Here is a 22903-nt window from a genome sequence, read left to right as displayed (position 1 = left end):
GGACCGGCTCGGGACCGGCTCGGGCCGCGGGCGGCGCTGGGGTCGCTCCAAAATGGCGGCGGCAGCGGGAGCGCGCGCGCACGCCGGGAGCGGTGTCTGGCGCGAGGGCGCGCGCCGGGGCGGGGCCAAACAGGGGGCGGGGCGGGGCCGAGCCGGGAGGCGGGGCGGCGCGCCTGCGTGGACGGGGCCCGGCGGGGGCGGCAGTTGCGCGGCGGCGGGAGTTGCGCGGCGGCGGGAGTTGCGCGGCGGCGGCGGGAGTTGCGCGGCGGCGGCGGGAGTTGCGCGGCGGCGGCGGGAGTTGCGCGGCGGCGGCGGGAGTTGCGCGGCGCGGAGGCGTGCGGCCCGGCCCTGTGGCCCGCTGCTCTGAGGCACGACCGCGTTTCTAAGCGAACTTCATAAACTTGCTCTGGGGTTGGGCCACGGCAGGGGCAGAGCCACCCCTCCCGAGGCCGGACGCGGCCAGAGGGCGCCACCCCGGGGCGCGCGTCCTCCTGCGCGAGGGCGTCCCCCACCCCGGGCCGTGTCCGGAGCTCCTCGGCGCTGGGGAGGGCCCGGCCCAGGCCAGCCTGAGCGGCGGGCCGCCACGGTGCCCGCGGGGCGCCCTCTGCGTCCTGCTCTCTCGCCGGCCTGCGAGCGCCCGCGCAGCCGCCGTGGACGCGCCCCTTGGCCCCGGCGCCCCGGGGGTTCGCGGCGGTTCGCGCGGTGAGCTCGGCGCCGCGAGCTCCGTCACACCCACCTGCACGGCGCGATGGATGGGGCGCCCCGGGGGCTCGGTCGGGGATGCGTCTGCCTTCCGCTCGGGTCATGGTCCCGGGGTCTCGGGGTCCCGGGGTCCCGGGATCGAGTCCCGATGGGGCTCCTTGCTCGGCCGGTGTCTGCTGCTCCCTCTGCCCTTCCCCCTGCTGGTGCCCTCTCGCGCTCTCTGTCAAGTAAATAAATAAAACCTGTTTTAAAACAATAACGAAATAAAGTAAAATGAGAGCTATCATTTCGGGAGTCAGCGTGGAGCGTGGGGAAATGCTGGAAATGGAAACCTAAGGGAAGTCGAAGCCAAGGTCCTGCCTCCCCTCCCAATCCTCCGGGTCGCGGGGAAAGCCGTCTGGGCCGTTGCTGTGCCGAGCGCTGTCCGCAGGGGGCCCCGCAGAGCCGCTGGAGCACGGCCTCCTTCGGGGCTAGCCCTGCAGGATCGCTTCAGAGCAGGATGTCTCGGGTCCCTTCAACACTTCTCACTGCATCCTGCAGGGCAGACGTCTGGCAAGTTCTGTAGAGTCAACTTCCAGGAATTAGGTTTTTAAAAAAGCATCCACTGGGAGCCTGGGAGGCTCAGCGGGTTGAGCATCGAGCTCTTGGTTTGGGCTCAGGCAGCGATCTGGTGGCTGTGGGTTGAGCCTTGTGTCTGCACTCAGTGCGGAGTCTGCTTCAGATTCTCTCTCCCTCTCCCTCCTACTCACTCTCTCTTAAAAGAATAAATAAAATCTTTTAAAAAAGGGGAAAAAATAAATGGCCCTACAAGCAAGAAGAGCGGCGTCCTGCACATCCAGCAGTGAAGGCCCCTTAGGGCAGACGTTGGCAGTGCCATGGATTGAGCTGCAGAATGGGGGCTCAGGGGCAGGGAGCCAGATGCTACAAATGTTCCCACTGGTTTTTCTCCTGTGGGAGTGCCCATAACCCTCTGTCTATCTTGATGTTCTTCCTGTGCCCAGGCCACAATGTCTGGGGGTCAGCCTGGGCCCTTCTCCTCTTAGATTGCACACTGATTTATCAGCACTTCTATCCCTGCACCTCTAAATATGGCCAGCTCTCCACAACCACACACTGGGCCAAGACCAGTTTCTCTTACCTGACTCACAACAGCAGCCTCCCAGTGAATTCCTTGCTTCTATTCCGACATTCTTGCTAGAGGCCTGCTTACATCAGCACAGCACCTCCAGAGATCCAGTGAAAGCGAGCTCATCACACCCTTCCCGAGCTTCCACTCACACAGCCAGAAAGCCAAGTCCTTGCTACTTGCAAGGTCCCATGTGATCTTTTCCCATTTCCCCTACTCTGCCCCTTGCTCATTTGGCTCAGTTGTGATAACCTCCTGCCACAGCCCACTTGCTTATGCTTTCCTCTAGCTATTGCTACCTCGTTAACTTCCTCCTAGATCCAACTGCCTTGTCGCCTTCTCAGCGAGGGCTCCCCTGACCTCTCTATTTCAAATCTCAAGCCTTCATATACCTACGTACACATGTCCATGCACATGCGCATACCTCATAGTCTTTCCCTGCTTGGTTTCTTCCTCTCTGTATCAGTGGTCATGGTCCAATAAGGGGACAGAAACCACACAATGACTTTAACAGAGAAAGCCTGATATAAAAATTATCAATAGCAGGGAATTAATTATAAAGGAGTACAGAGAACTCTATATTCAAAAAAGGACATAACTTGAAAGGGAGGTCCCCTCCCCAAGGTGGGAATACATTCTGTGTTGCTGAATTGTGTGACTGCATCCCGGTGGACAACAGTCACATTCCCTGGGTTGTCCAGGGATAGCCATGATATGAGCAGAGGCTGACGGACAGGAATACACCCCACAAGGCGCAGGCCAGCTAGGCCCGGAAAGCCTTCTGCTGAGGTTGTCTGTGGGACTCCCTGAGAATCTGCCCTCAGGACTGATGCTGACACTTCTGGGGAAGCCCCTGGCAAATCACTGCACGTCTCTCACATGTGCCTCTAGCTGCTGTGGAGGAGAAAGGACACACAGCCTAACCGGGAAGTCCCTCTAATACTCAACGGGCAGAGCTTACCATCTTGCCAAATCCAGAAGAAAGGGGCTTCCAGGACCCAGCTCCGTTCTCGCAGAGCAGCTAGGCACAGATGGGTGTGGAGCTGAAGCATGAATGGAAGACAGGTAGAGTCTGCCCTCTGGACATTCGGTTTCCGTTTGGCCCTTTCTAACACATTTGAACTTCCACTCAACGACAAAGCGACGCTATGTTTTTGCCTGACAAGATACATCTATCCCTATCGGGAGTGGAGAGTGAGCATTGCAAATGAGTACATGTGCAGCCACAACTGTCACCGAATCTGTGACTGGCCGCGTTCGCTGCTCGTCAGATCCTGTCCATGTGTTAAAGCAAAATGATAAAATTAACCTCTGGCCGCCTGTATATTTTAAAAACTGGAAAGGAGAGAGAAGAAAATGATGAGTGGAGACAAGGAAGCACTGGACAAGCTAGAGAAAATACGTGCGGCCGCCAGATCCTTGTTTCTGTCGGTGTCACAAGATGCGGTAGGCTCCTTTTTTTCAAAGATTTTACTTATTTCATTTGTCAGAGACAGAGAGGCAGGCAGAGGGAGAAGCACACCCCCAGCTGAGCATGGACCCCTCCCCCAACACAGGACCTGGTCCCAGGACCCTGAGATCATTACCTGAGCCAAAGGCAGTTGCTTAACTTACTGAGCCACCCAGGTGCCCATTAAAGATAAAATCTTAAATAAAATGACCACTGCTTCTGGAGCACCATCAGAACAGGAGGGACTGTGGTTAGGGTTAGGGTCCCTAAGAACCCCCACAGTGTGCCAGGCAGAAGCCAGGACATCATAAGACCACTGCCCCACAGACCCACAAGAGAGAAACACAGAGCAAGTCACACCTCTACACACCATCACCACATTCCTGCACATCAAAGACAGAAAACTGTGAAAGCAGTAGGAGTAAAATGACCCATCACGTAAAGGGTAAGGGTGATATAATTACTAGCAGAAACCTCGGGGCGCCTGAGGGTTCAGTCGGAAACCTCTGCCTCCAGCTCAGGTCATGATCTCAGGGTCCTGCCTGCCTCTCTTCCTACTTGTGATCTCTGTCAAATAAATAAATAAAAGTCTTAAAAAAAAAGAAAAGCTGAAATCTCCTCAGAGACAATGGAGACCACAAGGCAATAAAATGGCTTATGCAAAGTGCCAAAGGAAAAGTAAAACCCTCCAACAAAAAAATTCTATACCCAGAAAGACTACCCTCAAAAATGAAGATGAAATCAAGACATTCCCAGGCAGGGGCACCTGGGTGGCTCAGTCGTTAAGCGTCTGCCTTTGGCCCAGGTCATGATCCTGAGATCTGGGATCAAGCCCTCTGTGTTGCGTTCCTTGTTCAACAGGAAGCCTGCTTCTCCTTCTCCCACTCCCCCTGCTTATGCTCTTTCTCTCTCGCTGGGTCTCTCTTTCAAATAAATAAAATCTTTTTTTTTTTTTAAAGCTAGAGAGGGAACACAAGCCGGAGGAGTGGGAGAGGGAGAAGCAGGCTTCTCGCTTGCTTCAGGGAGCCTGAAGTGGGACTCGACCCCAGGAACTGGGAACATGACCCAACCTGAAGGCAGACACTCAATGACTGAGCCACCCGGCTGCCCCAATAAATAAAATTTTAAAAAATAAAAAAGAGGGGTGCCTGAATGCCTCAGTCGTTAAGCACGTGCCTTTGGCTCAGGTCATGATCCCAGGGTCCTGGGATTGAGCCCCACGTCAGACTCCTGCTTGGTGGAAAGTCTGCTTCTCCCTCTCCTGCTCTTCCTGCTTGTGTTCCCTCTCTCTGTGTTAAATAAATAAATAAAATCTTAAAGGAAAAAAAAAAAAAAAGACATTCCCAGGCAAACAAAACTCATTGCTGACAGATCTGCCTTACCAGAAATACCAAAAGCAGTTCTTCAAGCTGAAAGGAAATGACACACAATGGTCATGTAAATCAGCAGGAATGGATGAAGAACCAATTTCAGCTGCATGTAAAAAGTATTGCTTCCAGGATTATTGGGGTTATCCCATCGGAATGCAACGTTAGTTTAGTGTGCAAAACTCATTTAATGCAATATACAATTGACAGAATAGAGGGTAAAAACCACAGGATTGTCACAACGGCTGCAGAAAAGGCGTTTCACTAAAGTTAATACCTATCACAATAAATCCTCTCAACCAACAAGGAATAAATAGGAAATTCCTCAAGTTCATCAAGATATCTAGGAAAAATCTATACCTAACATCAAACTTAATGGTGAAAGATTTAATGCTTTTGCACTAAGACTGAAAATGAGGCAATTTTGTCTGCTTTTACTACTTTAGTTCAGTCCTCATTAGAGTACATGTTAGGAGCTTGGAAGTTACCACTCATCCTAACAGGTAAAATGCTTAATAGAATGAAAACCAGCAGCTCTTCTTGGATCTGTAAGAGAAGGGAGGCAGGACACAGCAAACCAACGAATAGAGGAACAGAATGGTAAACGGAAGCCATCACAGCTTGCCAGAGCGAAGATTCAAGAGCAGAAACCTCCCCGGGAGCCCTGCCAGCATGAGGCCCCTGGGCTATGATAGATGGATGGCCGGAGGCTCAGAGTGGACAGTCCACTCTGAGTTAGTGACTTTGGGAGATCCAGTCATAAGGGCCCCCACAATATTGTGAGACTTATCTCTAGTACCTTGGCCAGGTTCCCACAGTAAATATCAGAGAAAATGCCCTCGGGCTTCCTGCTGGGGGAGGAGCCAAGAGTCATTTCGAAAGGGGCCAGAGCATTCTGTTCTTCTACTTTTTTTTTTTTTCAGATTTTATTTATTTATTTGACACACAGAGAGAGAGAGAGATCACAAGTAGGCAGAGAGGCAGGTAGGTTGGGGGTGGGGGAGCAGGTTCTCCGCTGAGCAGAGAACCCGATTCGGGGTTCGATCCCAGGACCCTGAGATCATGACCTAAGCCGAAAGCAGAGGCTTAAGCCACTGAGCCACCCAGGCACCCCAGCACTCTGTTCTTCTTACCAAGGTCTGCCCTCAAGGGAAACTCGTCAACTAGCACCTCACTGACCTCAGGGAAGAGGGAGAAGCAGGCTCTATTTCAGGACCCTGAGATCATGATCCAAGCTGAGGGCAGATGATCAAACAATTGAGTCACCCAGATAGCCATGAAAAAAAATTTTTTAAAGATTTTTTATTTAGGGGGGTGCCTGGGTGGCTCAGTGGGTTGGGGCCTCTGCCTTTGGCTCGGGTCATGATCCCAGGCTCCTGGGATCCAGCCCCGCATCGGGCTCTCTGCTCAGCGGGGAGCCTGCTTCCTCCTCTCTCTGCCTGCCTCTCTGGGGAGTCTGCTTCTCTCTCTGCCCATGCTCTGTGTGTGTGTTTCTCTCTCAAATGAATAAATAAAATCTTTTAAAAACATTTTTTATTTATTTATGAAAGAGAGAGAGCAGGGGTGGGGAAGGAACAGAGGGAGAGGGAGAAGCAGCCTCTCCCCACTGAGTGCAGAGCCTACTGTGGGGCTCCATCCCAGGACCCTGAGATCATGACCTGAGCCAAAACCAAGAGCTGGACGCTTAACTGACTGAGCACCCAGGTGTCCCTGAAAATTTTCAGGAAAATAATTCCATTCACAGGAGAAGTGTGGGTGAGCAGATGGATGAAATAGGTGATTGGGACTACGAGTGCACTTACTGTGACAGGTGCTGACTAATATACAGGGTTGTTGTATCACTACTGTATACCTGAAACTAATACAATACTTCATACTTGGGGAAAAAAGAAAAAAATCTATTTATAATTGTTTCAAAATGAATAAAGTTCTTAGGAATAAATATAACAAAAGAAGTACACAGAGAAAAGAGCTGAAGCAGCGGGCTAACTGCTTATCCTCAGAAAACCTGTGCTTACTACCTTGACCCTTGGCAGGCACTCGGGAACCTGGATTTCAGGAGGGCTCCCAGCACTCCAGGAAGTGATCAGAGTGGCTCATAATGTATAAACTGTACAAACAATGTGATTTATACCAACTACCTGTTTTCTTCCTGGGTATCTGGAATTTGGGAGGGCACAAGGCAGAGACGGCCTATCTGACCAGCCCTGTAGTGAGCTGAATGGTGCTCCTTGCCTTAAAAATATATTCACCCCAAACCTGTCATTGCGAGTTATGGGAAAGGGGGCTTTGCAGATGTAATTAAGGATCCTGAGAAAGATCATTGTCGATGGGGGGGAGGGTGGCAGCACTAAATACGAACACAAGTGTCTTTTTTTTTTAGATTTTATTTATTTATTTCAAAGAGAGAGAGAATCACAAGTAGGCAGAGAGGCAGGCAGAGGGGGAGGGGGAAGAAGGCTCTCTGCTGAGCAGAGTCTGATGCGTGGGCGGGGGCGGGAAGGCAGAGGCTTAACCCACACTTGGATTTCTGACTTCTGCCTCCCAAATTGCAACAGGACACATCTCTGTTGTTTTAAGCCACCTCGTTTGTATCAGTTTGTTGCAGCAGCCTTAGGAAAGAAACATGAACTCCTGATAAGGGTATCTGACTAACTTCCCTGGTTGGCAATGTTTCACACCCTTCTCACAACTCATTGAGACATTTAAGTGCCTCTTCTTGGACTTCACTGAAAGAGGACCCTGGAGGCTGGAGGCTGGTCCCCCAAACTTTGCCTCCCGAGTCTTTTCTCTTTGCTGATTTTATTTTGTATCCTTTTGCGATAATAATGATATAATGTAACAATAAGAATGGTACGTGCTGAGTCCTCTGAGCCCTCCTAGCAAATTAGCACACCTGGGTGTGTGATCCCCCAATTTCCAACCAATAAAAACATTGCTAAGAAAAATTAGAGAAAATCTAAATAAACAGAGTGAAATGTCACGGCCATGTCATGGTTAGAAGATTAACATTAGGGGTGCCTGGGTGACTCAGTCCTTAAGCCTCTGCCTTCGGCTGGGGTCATGATCCCGAGGTCCTGGGATGGAGCCCCGCACTGGGCTCCCTGCTCAGTCGAGAGCCTGCTCCTCCTTCTGCCTCTTCTCCTCCCCCATGCTCATGCTCCTCCACTCTTGCTCTATCTTAAAATCTTTTTTTTTTTTTTTTTTAAGTCTTAGTTAATAATGTACATACTGCAGTATTTAGGGGTGAGATCATTGATGTTTACAACCGTCTTTGAAATTAATTTAAAAATAAGATGGATTGATGGAGACAGGAAAAGAGCAGATGTAAAGATAAAGAAAGCTGACAAAACAAAGTATTAATTACTGATAACGATTCCAGGTAGTAGGTAAACGGATGGTCGTGGTACAGTGAATTTATCTTTTCTGCGGATTTGAACATTTTATAATAGGACGCTTGAAAAACATGACAGCACATCCCTGTGTGAATGGTAGCATTTTCTCTATCTTGATAAGATGATGGCATCTTCAGCTCAACGACTTGTGATCACTGTAAAGGATAATTCTGTGGCTCATCGAACATCCACGTCCTTCATTCTCCATGCTTTTAGCTGGGTCCCAGTGACTAGCCTGGGCCCTGGGACTTTCTGTAGCGACACGTACATCACTTGCCGACCAAGGCAGTCAGCGACTAGTCGGTCTCATTGACGTCCTGTCCATGGCCGGTGACCCGGGAGGCATGCATTCGGAGCAGCACGCAGCGGAGGCCGCCGGACTCCGCACCAGGCCGTTCCTGCGGAGAGGCCGCGAGCACGCGCAGGCTGAGGCTCCGGCCTGGGCGGGCTCAGTCCGACCTCGCAGCCGGAGCCGCGTCCCTTCATTCAGCTACGTGCTGGCTCCCAGCTCGCCCCTGGGCGGTGTGGGGCTGGGGGGCCTCCGACGGCCTTCCTGGGGCACACCCGGGCACGCCCCGTCGGCGCAGAGGGCGCGCTGCGGGGGAACGCGAGGCCAGAGAGGACGCGGGTCATCCCGGCACGGGTGGCTCCAAGGACACGGCTACGGGCCTCTACTGGCTCCGATCGACCGGCCCGAGCGTGCCCAGACGGGTCACAGCCGGCCCCAGAGGCGAGGCAGCGGCGGGCGCGGCCCTGCCGACCACGACGCCCCGGCCAGCGTCGGACACGAGCCCGCCCCAGCAGGCGGCCCCAGGGCCCAGCGCGGGAGGCCCGGAATCGCGAGGCGGTGTCCCAGCGGGGCCGGAATTCGCGTCCGGCGACCGGCAGGGGCTCGGCGCCCACGCACGGAGGTCGCGAAAGCCGCACGCGCCCGCCAGCCTCCGCCCCACCCCCGTCTCGGGCGTCCCCGCTCGTCCCAGCCGCGCCCCCGGAAGCCCCGACTTCCCAGCGCCGCCCCCGCCCTCCCCGGAAGTTCCGCCTCCTGGCTCCGGCCGCTCTGGCCCGAGCGGGCCCTTCTCGCTGGTGGGCCGGGCGCCTCCCGCCACCCGCACGGCGCTCCTCCGGCCGCCAGGGGCGCGCAGGCCGGAGCGGGGCCCCTCTGGTCCGCGGCGGCCGCTCGACGGCTCCGCGGCGAGGTCCCTTCCGGTGCCGAGGCCGCCGCCTCCGGGCTGTTCCCCCGGCAACGCGCGGCGGGCGCAGTCCCGGCAGCCATGGACGCGCTGTCCGGCGCCGGGCCTCGCCGGGCTCGCTGCAGCCTGGGCGCGGCGTCTCCCGGAGCGCGGGCTGCGGCGGCGCCCTGGGCGCGGTTCTCGGCCTGGCTGGAGTGCGTGTGCGTGGTCACCTTCGACCTGGAGCTGGGCCAGGCGCTGGAGGTGAGCGGGGCGGCGGGGCGGCGGGGGCGGCGGGGGCGGCGGGGGCGGCCGGGAGCAGCGGGGCGGCGTCGGTCCCGGCAGCCGCGAGCTGTCTGCGCGCGAGGAGTCCTCGGGTCGCGCCCCCCGCGCCGGGCGGCACCTTCTCCGCTCGGGAGCTCCAGCCAGAACCCCGGGGGTCAGGCGGCGTTTGAGGCGCGTTAGGTCTGCTGCGGTCACTCCTCCTCACTGGCCGGCAAAGCCCAGCCTCTGTGGCTCTCCTGCTTAAAGCGCCCCCGCGCCTCCTCGTTCACCCAGAATCAGCCCCGGACCCCTTGTCCTTGTCCGCTTGTGTTCACCTGCTGCACCCCCTCGCCGGGCCGGGGAGCCCCCACCCTGGCCAGCTTCTCTTCCTCCGTGCGTCTTCGCGCGTCGCTGGGAGAGAGGCCTCCCGCGGGCCTGCGCTCCGAAGGCCGGGGCGCACCGCGGAGCTGCGGAGACCAGGCTTCCCGCGCTGCCAGCAGGAGCTTTCTCAGGGCGCAGCGCTAGCACCCCCGTGGCTGCCCAGGGCTGGCATGAGGCTGAACCGCCGGCCTGGGGAAGCCAGTGCAGCGCTGGAGGGAAGGGTGTGTTCTAAGGCTGAACCCGGAGAGGCTGCGGGAAACCCGAGGCTTCGGAACAGAAAGGGCTGACCTCTGTCGAGGCCGTTTGCACCCCTGCCCGGTGGCCGGCTCTCTGTGGACAGGTCATTGCAGCCCAGCCATCCCCAGCGGGCGCGCACGAGTGTGTGGCCCCACTTGACAGACCGGAGCACTGAGAGCAGAGGCGATCTGCCCCCGGGTGCAGAGCCCACATTCGCTCCTCGTAAAACGGCAAGAGAAGTTGGGAGTCTTCCGCTTCCATAGGGCATCCCACGCGGATTTCCCGGAACTCGCCGCCTGGGAAGCTGGTCCTCAGCAGTGCTGTTCCCGGCTCTGTGTGCTGGGGCTTCCGAGCCTTTGGTGAGGTGGCACGCTCCTGCAGGCCGTGTTGGGGACCCAGGGCCCCTCTAAATCACCAAGTCTGTGTGGGAATCGGGCCACAGATCCATCGGACAGTGTGGCCACACAGTCCTCATCAGGTTTGCCTCTTGATCGGGGGTCATTTCAGTCGAACCCTCCGGGTTTTAAGGAGCACCTGCCCCGTGCTCACTTATTCACAGCTTGGACTGCCTGAGCCCTGCAGACACCCCGGCGTTGTACGAGGTTCCGGGCTGCCTTCCAGTAACTCGTGGCCCACAGACCCTCTGTGGACAAAGGTGGCTCCGGGCTAGCGGTAGGGCTTGGCCAGTCTTAGGAGGGTGGGAAGGAGGCAGCCGGGCAGGGGAGGCGGGGCTGCTTCAGGTAACCCCTCCCTCAGAGAAGCCTACACAGACAAAGGCAAGGAACTGTCCATTCGTTCATCCAACAAACCGAGTACTGAGCAGCAGCTGCCTGCCAGGCCTCCAGCATGCATGCTGGACGCGGGGGCGCAGAGTCAGGTCAGAGGACAAGGCCCTGTCCTCTGGGAGTTCACGTTCTGTGCTGGGGACACAGCAGGTCGGAACCCCTAGCACACACAGGCCATGCGGGCGGGGAGGTTCCAAGCAGACAGGTACGCTGAAGCCTACAGGTGAGACAGAGGAGAGCAGGCAAGGCCTTGGGGGGAGTGGGGGGGGCGAGAACTTGTGGCTCAGCAGAGGACAGCCTGGCTCTGCCATCTCAGCTCCCCATGTCCCAGCGCATCTGGGAAGCCTGTGGAGTGAACTCTGGCTGGGGTGCCCAAAGAGGCCTTCTCCACGGAGGTGTTTGCGGCCTCCAAGGACATAGTTCCTACACTGCGGTCTCAGGAGCCTCTACAGTCTTAAAAATTATTGATGACTCCGAAAAGCTTTTTGTATGGGTCATTCCTATTAACATTTACTGTGTTGGGAGTTAAAACTGAGAAAATTTAAAAATAGTTGTTAAGCCATTATAAAAAAAAAAAAAAGTAAATACTGTGTGTGTTAACATAAATATTTTCACGAAAAAGCCGTATTTTCTAATTTTTTTTTTTTAAGATTTTATTTATTTATTTGCCGGAGAGAGAGAGCGCGCGCACAGGCAGGCCGAGTGGCAGCAGAGGCGGAGGGAGAAGCAGGCTCCCCGCGGAGCAAGGAGTCCGATGTGGGACTCGATTCCAGAACGCTGGGATCATGACCCGAGCCGAAGGCAGCCGCCCAACCAACTGAGCCACCCAGGCGTCCCAAAAAGCCGTATTTTCTAAAACAAAATTTAGTATCATTTGATACTCACAAAGCTTTTTAAAATTTTTTTGAGGACTTTGTTTATATGTAGAGAGAGAAGGAGAGAGTTTCTGCATGGCGAGGGGAAGGGCAGAGGGAGAGGCAGGCGCTCTTAGACGCCCTGCTGAGCACAGAGCCTGCCGTTAACGGGCTTGAACTCAGGACCCTGCGGTTAGGACCTGAGCGGAGGCCAGGAGTCGGACGCTTAACCCCTGTACTTCTGCAACCCTTTAAACCCCTGGTCCGATAGAAGACAGCTGGGCCCCTCCCCGGGTTTCTGCTCCATTCCCCACGAGCCTGTGGTGCAGCCTCTGGAGGCAGCACTGCGTGCAGGCTGGACGACAGACGCAGAGGAGGCAGCTTTGACCTGGCCACGTGCTGGGGCACTCGGGCCACACAGACGCGCTCATGGCCATGTTGGTTCTCCTCAGGGGTGACTGGGTTCCAGGAGCAGCAGCCGTGCTGGCTGGCTCAGCAGAAACGGCTCTCACAGGCCTCTGAGGATGGGGGCCTCAGGCAGCACAACTCCTTGCTTTCTGCCTCTCTCCAAGGGTTGGCTCCTTTCCTTTCCTCCTCGAGGCGTGGCTCAACTTGGCCTTTCCTCTGGTCTCTGCTCCCAGGAGACCAGGCCATAAACATGGGTTCCCTAGCCTTGGATGCAGAGGCCAACGTGGCCTGCTTTGAGGCTGCAGCAGTCCATGGCTGTCAGACCAGATTCGGACCCCTGACTTCAGTGTGAGGCCCGTCACCCCAGCTGCCAGGCACCTGCCTTCCCTCGGCTGTCTGCGACACAGGCACCCGAGAGCTTGGCTGAGTGGTGCTCTGGCCCCTGCCCCTCTTGGAGCTCTCCCAAGGTGCCTCTCTGGGTCCAGTCCCATAGACACATTCCTTTTGGCTCCTGTGGCCTCTCTTGGCCCTTCCTTCTTGTTGCCTCCTGAACTGACATCTTGAGGTTTCTACACGACCTTCCTGCTCTGTTCTACCTCGGAGATGTGTTTGCAGTCACATACCACATGTGGTGAGGGTGCTCGCTGCCAGGCCAGGAGTCCCTGTCCTCGGGACACTGGTGTGCGGCAGAGGAGACAGAAGAGCACGGCCCAAGCGAAAAAGGACAAGAAGCTTTATCATTTGAACAGTGTGAAACCCAGGACATGGCACCGTCCTCTGTCTGCGGTGCAGGCAGCATCCCCAGAGAAACCTCATTTCAGCTAAAACCCAGCTCCTCGGTGTTGAAATTTGGGGGACAGGGCCAGTTGGGGCTGTGTGCATGCATGCAAGCCTGTAGACCCCCTGACGCCCTGCAGACCCTTAGCACTGTCCCTTCCAGAGAGCATCGGCCAGGGCAGCAGCAAAGCCCAAGGCACCCCAGCTTCGCAGAAGACAGCTTGGAGGCCCATTGGGAGTGAGGGCTATGGGGCCCCCTGCCTTTTGGGTATCCAGGCCATGGGCCTGTGCACAGAGCTGCTGAGCTGGGGAGCCAAGCCTTGCCCGCCACTCCTCTAGGGTATGGCCGGCTCCTGGGTCACTAGGCCTGCTGCTGGCCCTTAGGAGCCCAGGATGCTCTCCTCAGGCTCTTCCCCCAGGTGGAATAGAGGCCAGAAGCTCCCGGGTCCCTGACTAGCAAGGCCGGGATGAGGGCCCTCAAGCTGCTATCAACAGGCAGGGATGCCACGGTCTCGGTGACACCAGAGTCCGGACCAGGAGAAGCTGGCCAGGCCCCGTCCGGGGAACAAGCCTGGGGCAGTGGTGCAGTCCAAGACCCTCTGGCTGAGTGGAGGGGAAGGGACGGGGAGAGGAGGGAGGCGGAGGCCTGCAGGCAGAGCCCTGTGGTCAGAGGAACCCGTGGGGGCGGCGCTCTCAGAACCGCCTTCTGAAGCTGTGGGGACAAACCTTGGGGATAGTGGAGGCAGAGAGGTCCAGCCGCAGTCGCATGAGAGGTGTGAGAAAGGAGCTGGGGAGCTGAACCAGGTGTGGTTCCAAGGAGAGGGAAGGATAGAGCGGTCTCCCCAGAGGAGGAGGAGAGGCAAGGCCGTGCTCCGGCAAGACCAGCATCGCACCTGCTGCCGGCTGATGGTACCAAGTGCTCTGTGTCCCCTGCAGCTGGTGTACCCCAGTGACTTCCGGCTCACGGACAAGGAGGTGGGTCCTGGCCCTCCTGGGAGCAGCCGTGGCCCTGACTTGAGCCGGCCCTCACCCAGTTTCCTGTGTTTCAGAAAAGCAGCATCTGCTACCTGTCCTTCCCTGACTCCCACTCAGGTAGGCAACCCCAACTGGGACGTTGGCGCTGGGGGTGGGGGTGGGGAGTGGGTAACAGGAAAAAGGTAGGAGATAAGGCTGTCCGGGAGCCCCTGTGGCCCAGGCCCGGGCATGACCACTGCCAGCTGCCCATGCCAGCCCCAGTCCCCACGCCATAAAGACCCCAGAGCTCCACATCACAGCAGTGGTGGCTCAGGTGCCCCTGATTTTTTTCTTTTTTTTTTTTTTTTTAAGATTTTATTTATTTGACAGACAGGGATCACAAGAAGGCAGAGAGGACAGGCAGAGTGAGAGGGGAAGCAGGCTCCCTACTGAGCAGAGAGCCCGATGTGGGGCTCGATCGCAGGACCCGGGGATCATGACCTGAGCTGAAGGCAGAGTCTTTAACCCAGGTGCCACTGCCACTTATTTTCAAAGAAAGAAGTGTCCCTGGGCAGAGTGATCAGTGGGGTCTGGTCTCCTTCATCCCACCCAGTGGCCACCAGGAACTGGGTCCTGGCCTTTGCACTTCTCCAGGGCTCAGGTGTCCAGGCAGCCCTGTTTTTCTGTCACAGACCAGCAGACAGGGCCCCACCAAGGTCTCCCAGTGTCCCCAGTGCTAGCTGATTATACCAGCATGTGCTGTGTTCGTTTTGAAACTCTCAGGTGCAGGAATCAGGACATAGGTTTCCTCGAAGCCTTGGCTTTTTTGTCTGGGGTGTTTACGGCCTGGTCTTGGGTTCCCTCCCTGGTGCGTCTCTTGTTGCCTCCCCCGCATGCTGGCAAGAGAGGTCCCAGCACTGACACGGGCTGGTGGAGGCCGCCTCCTTTCCAGGCTGCCTCGGAGACACTCAGTTCAGCTTCCGCATTCGGCAGTGTAGCGGACAGAGGAGCCCATGGCACGCCGAGGACCGGCACTATAACAGTGGGGCCCCCATGTCGCTGCAAGTGAGTGTGGGCTGCCTCTTCCCAGAAGCCAGGGCCAGGCTGGCGGGAGCAGCCAGCAGGGTTTCTAGCTGCTGCCAGCCTGTGGGACCGGAAACCCAGCCTGCCTGCGTGGGGAGTGGGCCCGCTTTTTACCACCGGCTGCTCTCAGGCCCCTGTGGCCACTGTGCCTGGCTAGATGCTCTGTGTCGAGGGGTTGGCCAACTTCAGAGCCAAGGATCCCAGGGCCTGACCCCTGTGGCTGGAGAGAGCTGCTGTAGCGGCCTTGGCGGCGGGGGGCGGTCTGGGCAGGCAGGGGGGACGTGGGCAGTGGGCTGCGCCTGACTGACGCTGTTCCTTCCAGAGGGAGCCGGCACACTACTTCGGTTACGTGTACTTCAGACAGGTGAAGGACAGCTCCGTGAAAAGGGGCTACTTCCAGAAGGTGAGCCGCCCGGCTGCTCTGGGCTGGTGCTGCTGTGAGGCGGGGCTGGGGGCCAGCAGGCTGGGGGTCCTGAGCCTCCAGAAATGGCCACTCCTCCTGTGGCCGCCAGTCACTTGGCACTGGGCAGAACTCACTCCTGCCTGGACAGCAGGCGAGGGGTTGGGGAACAGGTGCCGCCGCACCCAACTCTCCTGGTGGCCCTTTGGGGAGCAGGCTCTGCTGCCCTGCCTTGCCCAGCACAGCACCCAGGGCCCTCTGTCTCTGAGCTCAGGACATCCCTGCTCCTTGCTGCAGAGGGGACAGGGGCTTTTGTCACATGTTCAAGATTAGGACAACTTCCATCTTGAACTCAGACTCCATAAGCAAATCTGCTTGACTTCTGGGGAGATCGTCCCAGAAATCTGGCTTTGTGCATTTCTCCTTGAAGGCCCGGGGCCCAGCTGTCATCTGAGGTTTCCGTGCCCTGTCTGAGGCAGACTTTGGGTTTTCTTCTGATAACTCCAGGGTCCAAGCTGGCCCATTCCTGGGGACAGCTGTCCTGTGGGGTTTGTGGGGTCCATTTCCCTGGGCAGACTCAGGATGAGCCAGGCCTCAGGGGTCCCTGCTGACTCCTGCGGGGCTGGGATCGCATCTCTCCGGCCCTGTGGACTCTGCAGTCTCTGGTGCTGGTGTCCCGCCTGCCCTTCGTCCGGCTGTTCCAGGCGCTCCTGAGCCTGATCGCCCCCGAGTACTTCAGCAAGCCGGCCCCCTGCCTGGAAGCGGGTGAGTGGCTGTCAGCTGCTGCCGGAGCGCTCTCCGTCCCGGCCGTAACCCCCGGTGGCTTCCACAGACAGCCGTTGCTCGGGCCGGGCTCCTGACGCGGCCTCCTGTGTCCACAGTGTGCAGTGAGATTGACGAGTGGCCTGCCCCTGTGCCTGGGCAGACCCTGAACCTGCCCGTTATGGGCGTCGTCCTCCAGGTGAGGGCAGACCAGCTGCGGAGGGAAGGCCCCAGTTCACGGAGACACCCACCCCATCTAGCCACTCCTCCCTCTCGTCCCCCAGGTTCACATCCCGTCCAGGGTGGACAAGCCTGAGTACAGTCCTCCGAAGCCGTGTAGCCACGAGGTGGGGACCCACGAGGTGGTGCCGCCCCTCCCACCTGCTCTGGCCTCCCTGCCCTTGCTGGGGGCCCTGTGGGGGTCCAGACAGAGCCCAGGCAAAGCTAGCGGCCAGCATCTTGCTGTGGGGTTGCGTGCCCCCTCCCCAGTGCTGTGAGGAGGTGTGCAGGGTGGAAGTCGCAGCGCCCAGGGGTGACAGGTGCTACTTGGGGTCTGTGGGCTGCCAGCCTTGCCCTCGGCCTCACCCCGTCCACCCCCCAACCTCAGAATTTGCTGCCCGCCCCAGTGATCCTTAGCAGCGTTCATGAACTGGACCTGTTCAGGTGAGCCCTATTGGCCGCTGCCTGTCGCCTGCACAGGTAGTGTGGGGACCCCGGGGGGAGGCATGTGTAGAGCCGGGGCCACTAGCGGGACAACCTAGCAGAAGTGAGCCCTTGGTTGGTTCCATGAGGGAGAGTTGGACCGAAGAAAAGCCCAGGGCCCTCCTGCCTCTACCTAGAGGAAATGGGTGCCGTGGGCAAGAAGGTTCCAGAAGTCAGGTGCAGGGAAGGTAGCTGCTGTGTTGGGAGGTACTCGCTGCTCCCACGGCTGTGTCTCTCCGGGCAAGTCGGGGAGGGGCCACCCTGGGTGAGGTGTGGGGGCCGGGGCTGCTGGCTTCTGGGATACAGGTGTGCCACCAGAGTGCGGGGCAGCCTGGACGCCGTCTCAGCATCTTCAGGTGTCCTCGCCGCCATCCCTCCGGGGCAGTGCCTGGCGTGCACGGAGAGCTGGGCCTGCCTGGTGGGGAGGGAGGGGCTGGGACTGGGAGCTCCGCCCCTGCTGGGCGTTCTCTACCACCCGCCCCTGCCTGGCACTAGGTGCTTCCAGCCGGTGCTGACCCACGTGCAGACTCTGTGGGAGCTTATGCTCCTCGGGGAGCCCCTGGTGGTCCTGGCACCCTCGCCCGCTGTGTCCTCAGAGCTGGTGCTGGCCTTAATCAGGTAGGCGGGGAGGTAGGGGTGCGTTGGGGGCCCCAGAGCAGCCCAGGCTGTGCTTAGGGGCTCTGTTGCACCCCCACCCCACAGCTGCCTACAGCCCCTCAAGTTCTGTTGTGACTACCGCCCCTACTTCACCATCCATGACAGCGAGTTCAAGGAGTTCACCACGCGCACACAGGCCCCGTAAGTGCCCTGCCCATGCCCCATCCTCTGCCTGCCTGTGCTCCACTCCCGGGGCCTGCCTCTGCCGCTTCTCTCTCTCTCTCTCTCTCTCTCTCTCTCTTCTCTCTAGACCAAACGTGGTCCTGGGAGTCACAAACCCTTTCTTTATCAAAACACTCCAGCACTGGCCCCACATACTCCGTGTTGGAGAGCCCAAGATGGCGGGTGAGGTTGGCCTGTCCTTTGCCCAGGGGGCCCGGGGGCTGGGGCTCGGGGCCCCGAGGGTTCTAAGCTGTGGCACTGAGGTTCAGCACCGGGTGTGTTCCGTAGGGGATCTTCCTAAGCAGGTCAAGCTGAAAAAGCCATCTAGGCTGAAGACACTTGACACCAAGCCAGGTGTGTGCCCCTTGGGCCAGAGCTCTTCCTCACCTCCAGAGCCCGGGCCGTGGGCTCTGAGTTCTCGAGGAACCTTCTGTGCTTCCCCCAGTTGGAGGTGGGCGTAGAGGTGCAGTCACAGCTAGAGGGGGTGGGGCTGTGGGGGGAGGCCCCTCAGGACAGGGCCAGCTCTGCCCTCCTGCCAGGCCTTTACACCGCGTACTCGGCCCACCTGCACCGGGACAAGGCACTGCTCAAACGGCTACTCAAGGTATAGGCTCGGGGGGTGGGGGGGGTTCGGGAGTGGGTGCTTGCTCTCTGTAAAGGGCTGCATTGGAGTTGAGCCCATGCCTCCCCTGCCCTTAGGGGCTGCAGAAGAAGAAGCCGTGGGACACACAGACGGCACTGCTGAGACGGCACCTCTTGGAGCTCACGCAGAGCTTTATCATCCCCCTGGTGAGGCCCAGGGCAGGAGGGGGATGGGGGCAGAGGGTCGTGGCCCAGGCTCACTCCCCTCCCCTGCCAGGAGCACTACATGGCCAGCCTCATGCCCCTGCAGAAGAACATCACGGCCTGGAAGGTGCGGTGCAGCTAGTGGTCTGGGGCGGGCTGGGAGGTGGGCTCCTCTCCTAATTCTAGAAGAAGGGAGGTCTGCAGGGAAGGTGGGGAGGAGGTCATTGGGTGAGCAGGAGTTTCCAGGGCTCTAGGCTGTCCCCACATGTGCCAGACATCCCTCGTAGGACAGAAAAATGGGGGCCGCACCTGAGGAGCTCTTGTCCCAGGAAGGGCGGGGGCTGTGGGTGCTCCCGTGGCTGCACAGCGAGGCCCTTCTGGCCAGCTGAGGGGCAGAGCTTGTGAGGCTGTGTCCCCCACCGACCTGGGCTCACTGGGCTCCCATCTCAGACTCCTCCCCAGATCCGCCCCTTCCGCCAGGATGACTTCCTGCGCAGCCTGGAGCACGCAGGGCCCCAGCTCACCTGCATCCTCAAGGGCGACTGGCTGGGCCTCTACAGGTGGGTGGATGGTGGACGGGGTCCTGAGGCTCCTGCAGGGCTTGGTGTAGGGTCATGGGGTCAGCCCACAGTGGCTGCCTCTTGCCACCCATAGGCGGTTTTTCAAGTCCCCCCACTTTGACGGCTGGTACCGGCAGCGGCACAAGGAGATGGCCCAGAAGCTGGAGGCCTTGCACCTTGAGGCCATCTGTGAGGCGGTGAGGGGGAGCTGGGGCTGCGAGGGAAGAAGGGGGGCACAGGCCTGGGGCAGAGGGAGGGCCCTGGGGATGACTGGCTCCATCTTGTCCCCAGCAGAACATCGAGACTTGGATGAAAGACAAGTCTGAGGTGGAGGTCGTGGACCTGGTCCTGAAACTTCGGGAGAAGCTGGTGAGATGCCTCCGGGCCCTGTCCAGCCACCCCAGGCAGATGGAGGTCACCTGCCCCTGACCACTGCTGCCCCTGCAGGTGCAGGCACAGGGCCACCAGCTCCCGGTGAAGGAGGCAACGCTACAGCGGGCGCAGCTGTACATCGAGACGGTCATTGGCTCTCTACCCAAGGACCTGCAGGCCGTCCTGTGCCCTCCTTAGGGCAGGGCCAAGGGGCGAGCTCCAGGGGCCTGGGTTCAGCCAGGCGGGAGCTCCTCAGCCCAAGCCCCCTGCTGCTCTCTAGTCTTGGTCCCCCATCAGCTCCACTGTTGTTTCAGCAGTAAAGGTGGCATTTGGAACCACAGCCTGGCCCCTGTCTACTGCGGATCACGTATAGGCCAGAGCCTTACCTCCCCCTGGGTCCCACCTGCCCTCTGCAGGGCCCCGGGGCTGGGAGGCAGGGCTGGCTGGGAGCCCTCATTGCTCTGGCACAGGGCCACCCGTCCCCTGCAGTGCCCACCTGCCCAAGCTCTGGGGCCCCAGGCCTTGTACTTGCCGTGTCCATTAGCCCCACCAGGCTGCCCAACCCAGGACAGAAGGGGGCAGCTGTTGGCAGACTCCTCTCCTCACAGCCAGCCAGCCGAGAGACTTGGCTGTTACGGTCACTGGCTGGGGAGGGGCCAAGGCCTCCTTGCAGGGGCGGAGTTCTGCCCTGTAGTACGTTGGGGGGCTGCCAAGAGGGTCGTTCTGGGTCCCACTCTTGGAGCACCCGGCTGGGCGTGCTTCTGTGTGCTCTGCCCAGTGATGCTGCTTGTCTGATAGGCTGTCTCCCTCCCATGTGTCCATCCACCCCCACGAGTAGCTGGAGGGCCATGGGACTCTAGTCTTACTGGACGCCCTCCATAGCCCTCGATAGCTGCTGCAGCCTGGGAGCGGTGGGTTCCTTGGCTGGAGCGGAAGGGCCCTCAAAGGTGCTGACATCCCCTGTGTGACACTGTGGAGTGCTGGGCCCAGCGGTAGCCAGTGGCTTAGCACAGGGGGACGGCATCGTCAGCCGGCGGGAGGGTGGGCGTGAGGGATGGACCCAGCGTGGTGAGCCTGCAGGTAAGTCTCCTGACCCTCAGCCTCAGCACAGACCCCTCATCTGAGAGGTGAGGATGGGTAGGTCCCTGACGGGGCTTGGCCGTCTCCCTGAGCACCGGCCATCGGAGGTGCTGTTTCCGCGAGCGGCCGCAGCGGATGCTCTTTGAGTGCTCTGGTCGCTGTGTGCTGATTTGGGCAGAGCCGCCCATGATGGTGGCTGCGGCTCTTGGCGATGCTGTCAACTTGTGGGGTTCTGATAATGGCCTAGGACACCCTGTTACTGTCACGGCTCTGCAGACTGCTGAGCCCAGTCTGATGCGGGGTCCAAGGACAGGGCTGTTAATGAAACAGAACCGAATAGAGCCGGACAGGAGCAGGGGGTCTGTGTCTGCAGAAGAAACAGGCTGGGGCTGGAGGAGTGGGAGGCCCCACGTTGGCCCAAGATGCCACCCTGGGCAGCCTGCCCTGGCTGGCTGGTGTGGAGGGGTGATCTCCTCACCCAGGGTGTGGTCTTGAAGGGGGTCTGCAGAGATGCCAGCACCTTCCTTGTGGCTGGCTTACATACCCGTGTGCCTGGTAGGGCCAGGGCCGGTCCCAGGCCCCCTGAGCACTACGGTGCAAGGTGGGTGGGTGGCTTGGGAGTTGACCTGGACCCCCCATGACGGTGACTCCACATGTGAGGGCCGGGCTCCGGGTGTCACTAGCCTGTGCTTGAGTGTGCGAGCAGTGGGCGGCCACTTCCTACAGTTTCCAGAGGGGTGCTGCAGAGAAGGGGCTGTGAGGCCTCCTCAAAACCACCAGGGGCCTTGGCCACCATCAGTCCAGGATGGCCCAGTCAGGTCCCCCCTATTCCCAGAGTTGCCCCCTGGGCACTTGAGGGCTGTGCTTGGGGCCCCGTGGCTCTCCATCTTGAGCACCACGTGGGCAGGCGCCCTAGGGAGAGATTCCAGGCAGAGTGGGCAGTGCTGCGGGGGGAGGTGGGGAAGTCTGACCCTGACATGGAGAGATGTATGGAAGCACCTCTCCTGGGGCGCCTGGAGCCAGGAAGGGTCCATCTCCCTCATAGGCTGACCTCGGCATGGAGGTGGCCTCTGGTGAGAGGGCTCTGTGGGAGCCCCACATGAAGTCTCCCAGCTCCATCTCCCCCACAAGGTCCCTGTTCCCTCCTAGGACCAGACCAGCTCTGGTTTGGCTGAGCTTTCCCCCCAGCGGGCCAAGTCGCAGCCGCCAGTGAGGAGGAAGGGGCCAGCAGATAAGGCCCTCCTGCCCCTCAGGCTGATCAGAGCCCCAAGGGCGGGGGTGGGGCACAGAGGCAAGAGCTGGCTGGTCCAACAGAGTGTTGTGCTTGGTCGCTGAGGCTTCCTGAGTTTGGAGGGGCTGTGTGTGGCCGTGGGGATGCGTCAGCCCCACCAGGAACAGGAAGGACAGTCTTCACCCCCTTGCTTCCTGTGCTTTATTTAAAGATGCCCTTTTAGTCTGGGAGAGTGGCCTTCCCACATTTCTGGCATTAAAATGTCCTTCAGTGACAATGCTTGTCTTTTAACGTCCTCTTTTGATTAAAACAACAACAAAAAGTAAGTGCTCTTGTCAGGCCCTGCTAATTTTAGGGGTCCTCTCCGGTGGGATTGGGTGGGCCTCGGTTGTAAAGTGTGGTTCGGGGCTGAAGGAGAGGAGGTTTGGCCTGCCTGGCTGGGGTTGGCGGGCAGAGAAGCTGCGAGGACTGACATGCTCCTAAAGCCTCCAGACCTAGTGCAGGTCTCCGGGCGGAGAGCGCCCAACGGGAGGAGATGCGGGAGGGTGCGGAGGCCACAGGAGGAAGTGAACAGTCTGCGGGGAGGGGCATCCTGGGGGAGGGGTGCAGGGTAGGGTTCAGGAACTCCGCTCTTGTCTTCCATGGGTCCCCAGCTGCTGCTCACCACCCCGCCCCCCATCCTGTGACTGGAGACTCCTCCCAGGGGCAGAAAGAGCTCCCAGGACCGCGGGCCCCACGGAAGGTGCCCACCCCTTTTCCAGTCAAGGCGCCGACAGCCCTGGGTGCTGGTCCTGGGGGCGGGTCCCCAAAGACCTCTGGGAGTCAGCAGGCGCTCCTCTAACGCTAAGAGGTGGGGGGGTGAGGCTCCCGGCAACTGGTCAGGGCGCAGCAGTCCCCGCGCCGGGGATGTGGCAGGCCTGAACCCAATCTGGTGAGGGCCCTGGCGCTCAACGGTGCCTGAACCGCGAGGTGGCTGGGGCAGGTGAGGCCCGGGGCGCTCCCAGGGTGGGGCCCGGCCCAGGGGCGCGTGCTGCCCGCCGCGAACCTGGGCCCGAACCCGGCCGAACCTACCCCGCGACGCGGCGGGCTCACCGTGGGGCGCCAGGCACGCGCGGGGAGCGCCCTACCCTCCTGCCCCACGCTCCCCTCCTCCCTGCCCGCCCCTCCCGCCGCCGCCGCCCTCCCTCTCCTCCACCCGCTCTCCCCGCCCTCCCCCTCTCGCCGTCGGGGGCGGGGCCG

At 59.3% G+C, this 22903-nt stretch overlaps 1 protein-coding gene across 7 annotated transcripts; it reads left to right on the top strand.

Annotated features, from left to right (window-relative positions):
- The first annotated feature begins 9280 nt into the window (after positions 1-9280).
- Positions 9281-19693, top strand: DENND6B (DENN domain containing 6B). 7 transcript variants are annotated; one of them, XM_059187380.1, is made up of 20 exons: positions 9282-9473; positions 13852-13890; positions 13965-14007; positions 14822-14934; positions 15275-15355; positions 16012-16117; positions 16234-16313; positions 16399-16461; positions 16722-16777; positions 17312-17434; positions 17519-17614; positions 17724-17818; positions 17924-17989; positions 18175-18239; positions 18335-18424; positions 18495-18548; positions 18872-18981; positions 19076-19178; positions 19273-19350; positions 19429-19693. In XM_059187380.1, exons 1-20 carry the CDS (start codon positions 9312-9314, stop codon positions 19549-19551), a joined length of 1746 nt encoding a protein of 581 aa, XP_059043363.1. In that variant the 5' UTR covers positions 9282-9311; the 3' UTR covers positions 19552-19693. The 7 variants fall into 7 exon arrangements, with proteins under 7 accessions (XP_059043360.1, XP_059043362.1, XP_059043363.1 ...); XM_059187381.1 differs by having other exon boundaries at positions 9283-9473; positions 19276-19350; XM_059187377.1 differs by having other exon boundaries at positions 9281-9473; positions 17724-17989.
- The last annotated feature ends 3210 nt before the right edge of the window (positions 19694-22903 follow it).

The sequence above is a fragment of the Mustela lutreola genome, chromosome 8 (assembly GCF_030435805.1).
Source record: "Mustela lutreola isolate mMusLut2 chromosome 8, mMusLut2.pri, whole genome shotgun sequence".
NCBI classification, from domain to species: domain Eukaryota; kingdom Metazoa; phylum Chordata; class Mammalia; order Carnivora; family Mustelidae; genus Mustela; species Mustela lutreola.
Note: the sequence above shows the minus strand (reverse complement) of the source record. Positions and strands in the feature narration are given on the sequence as shown.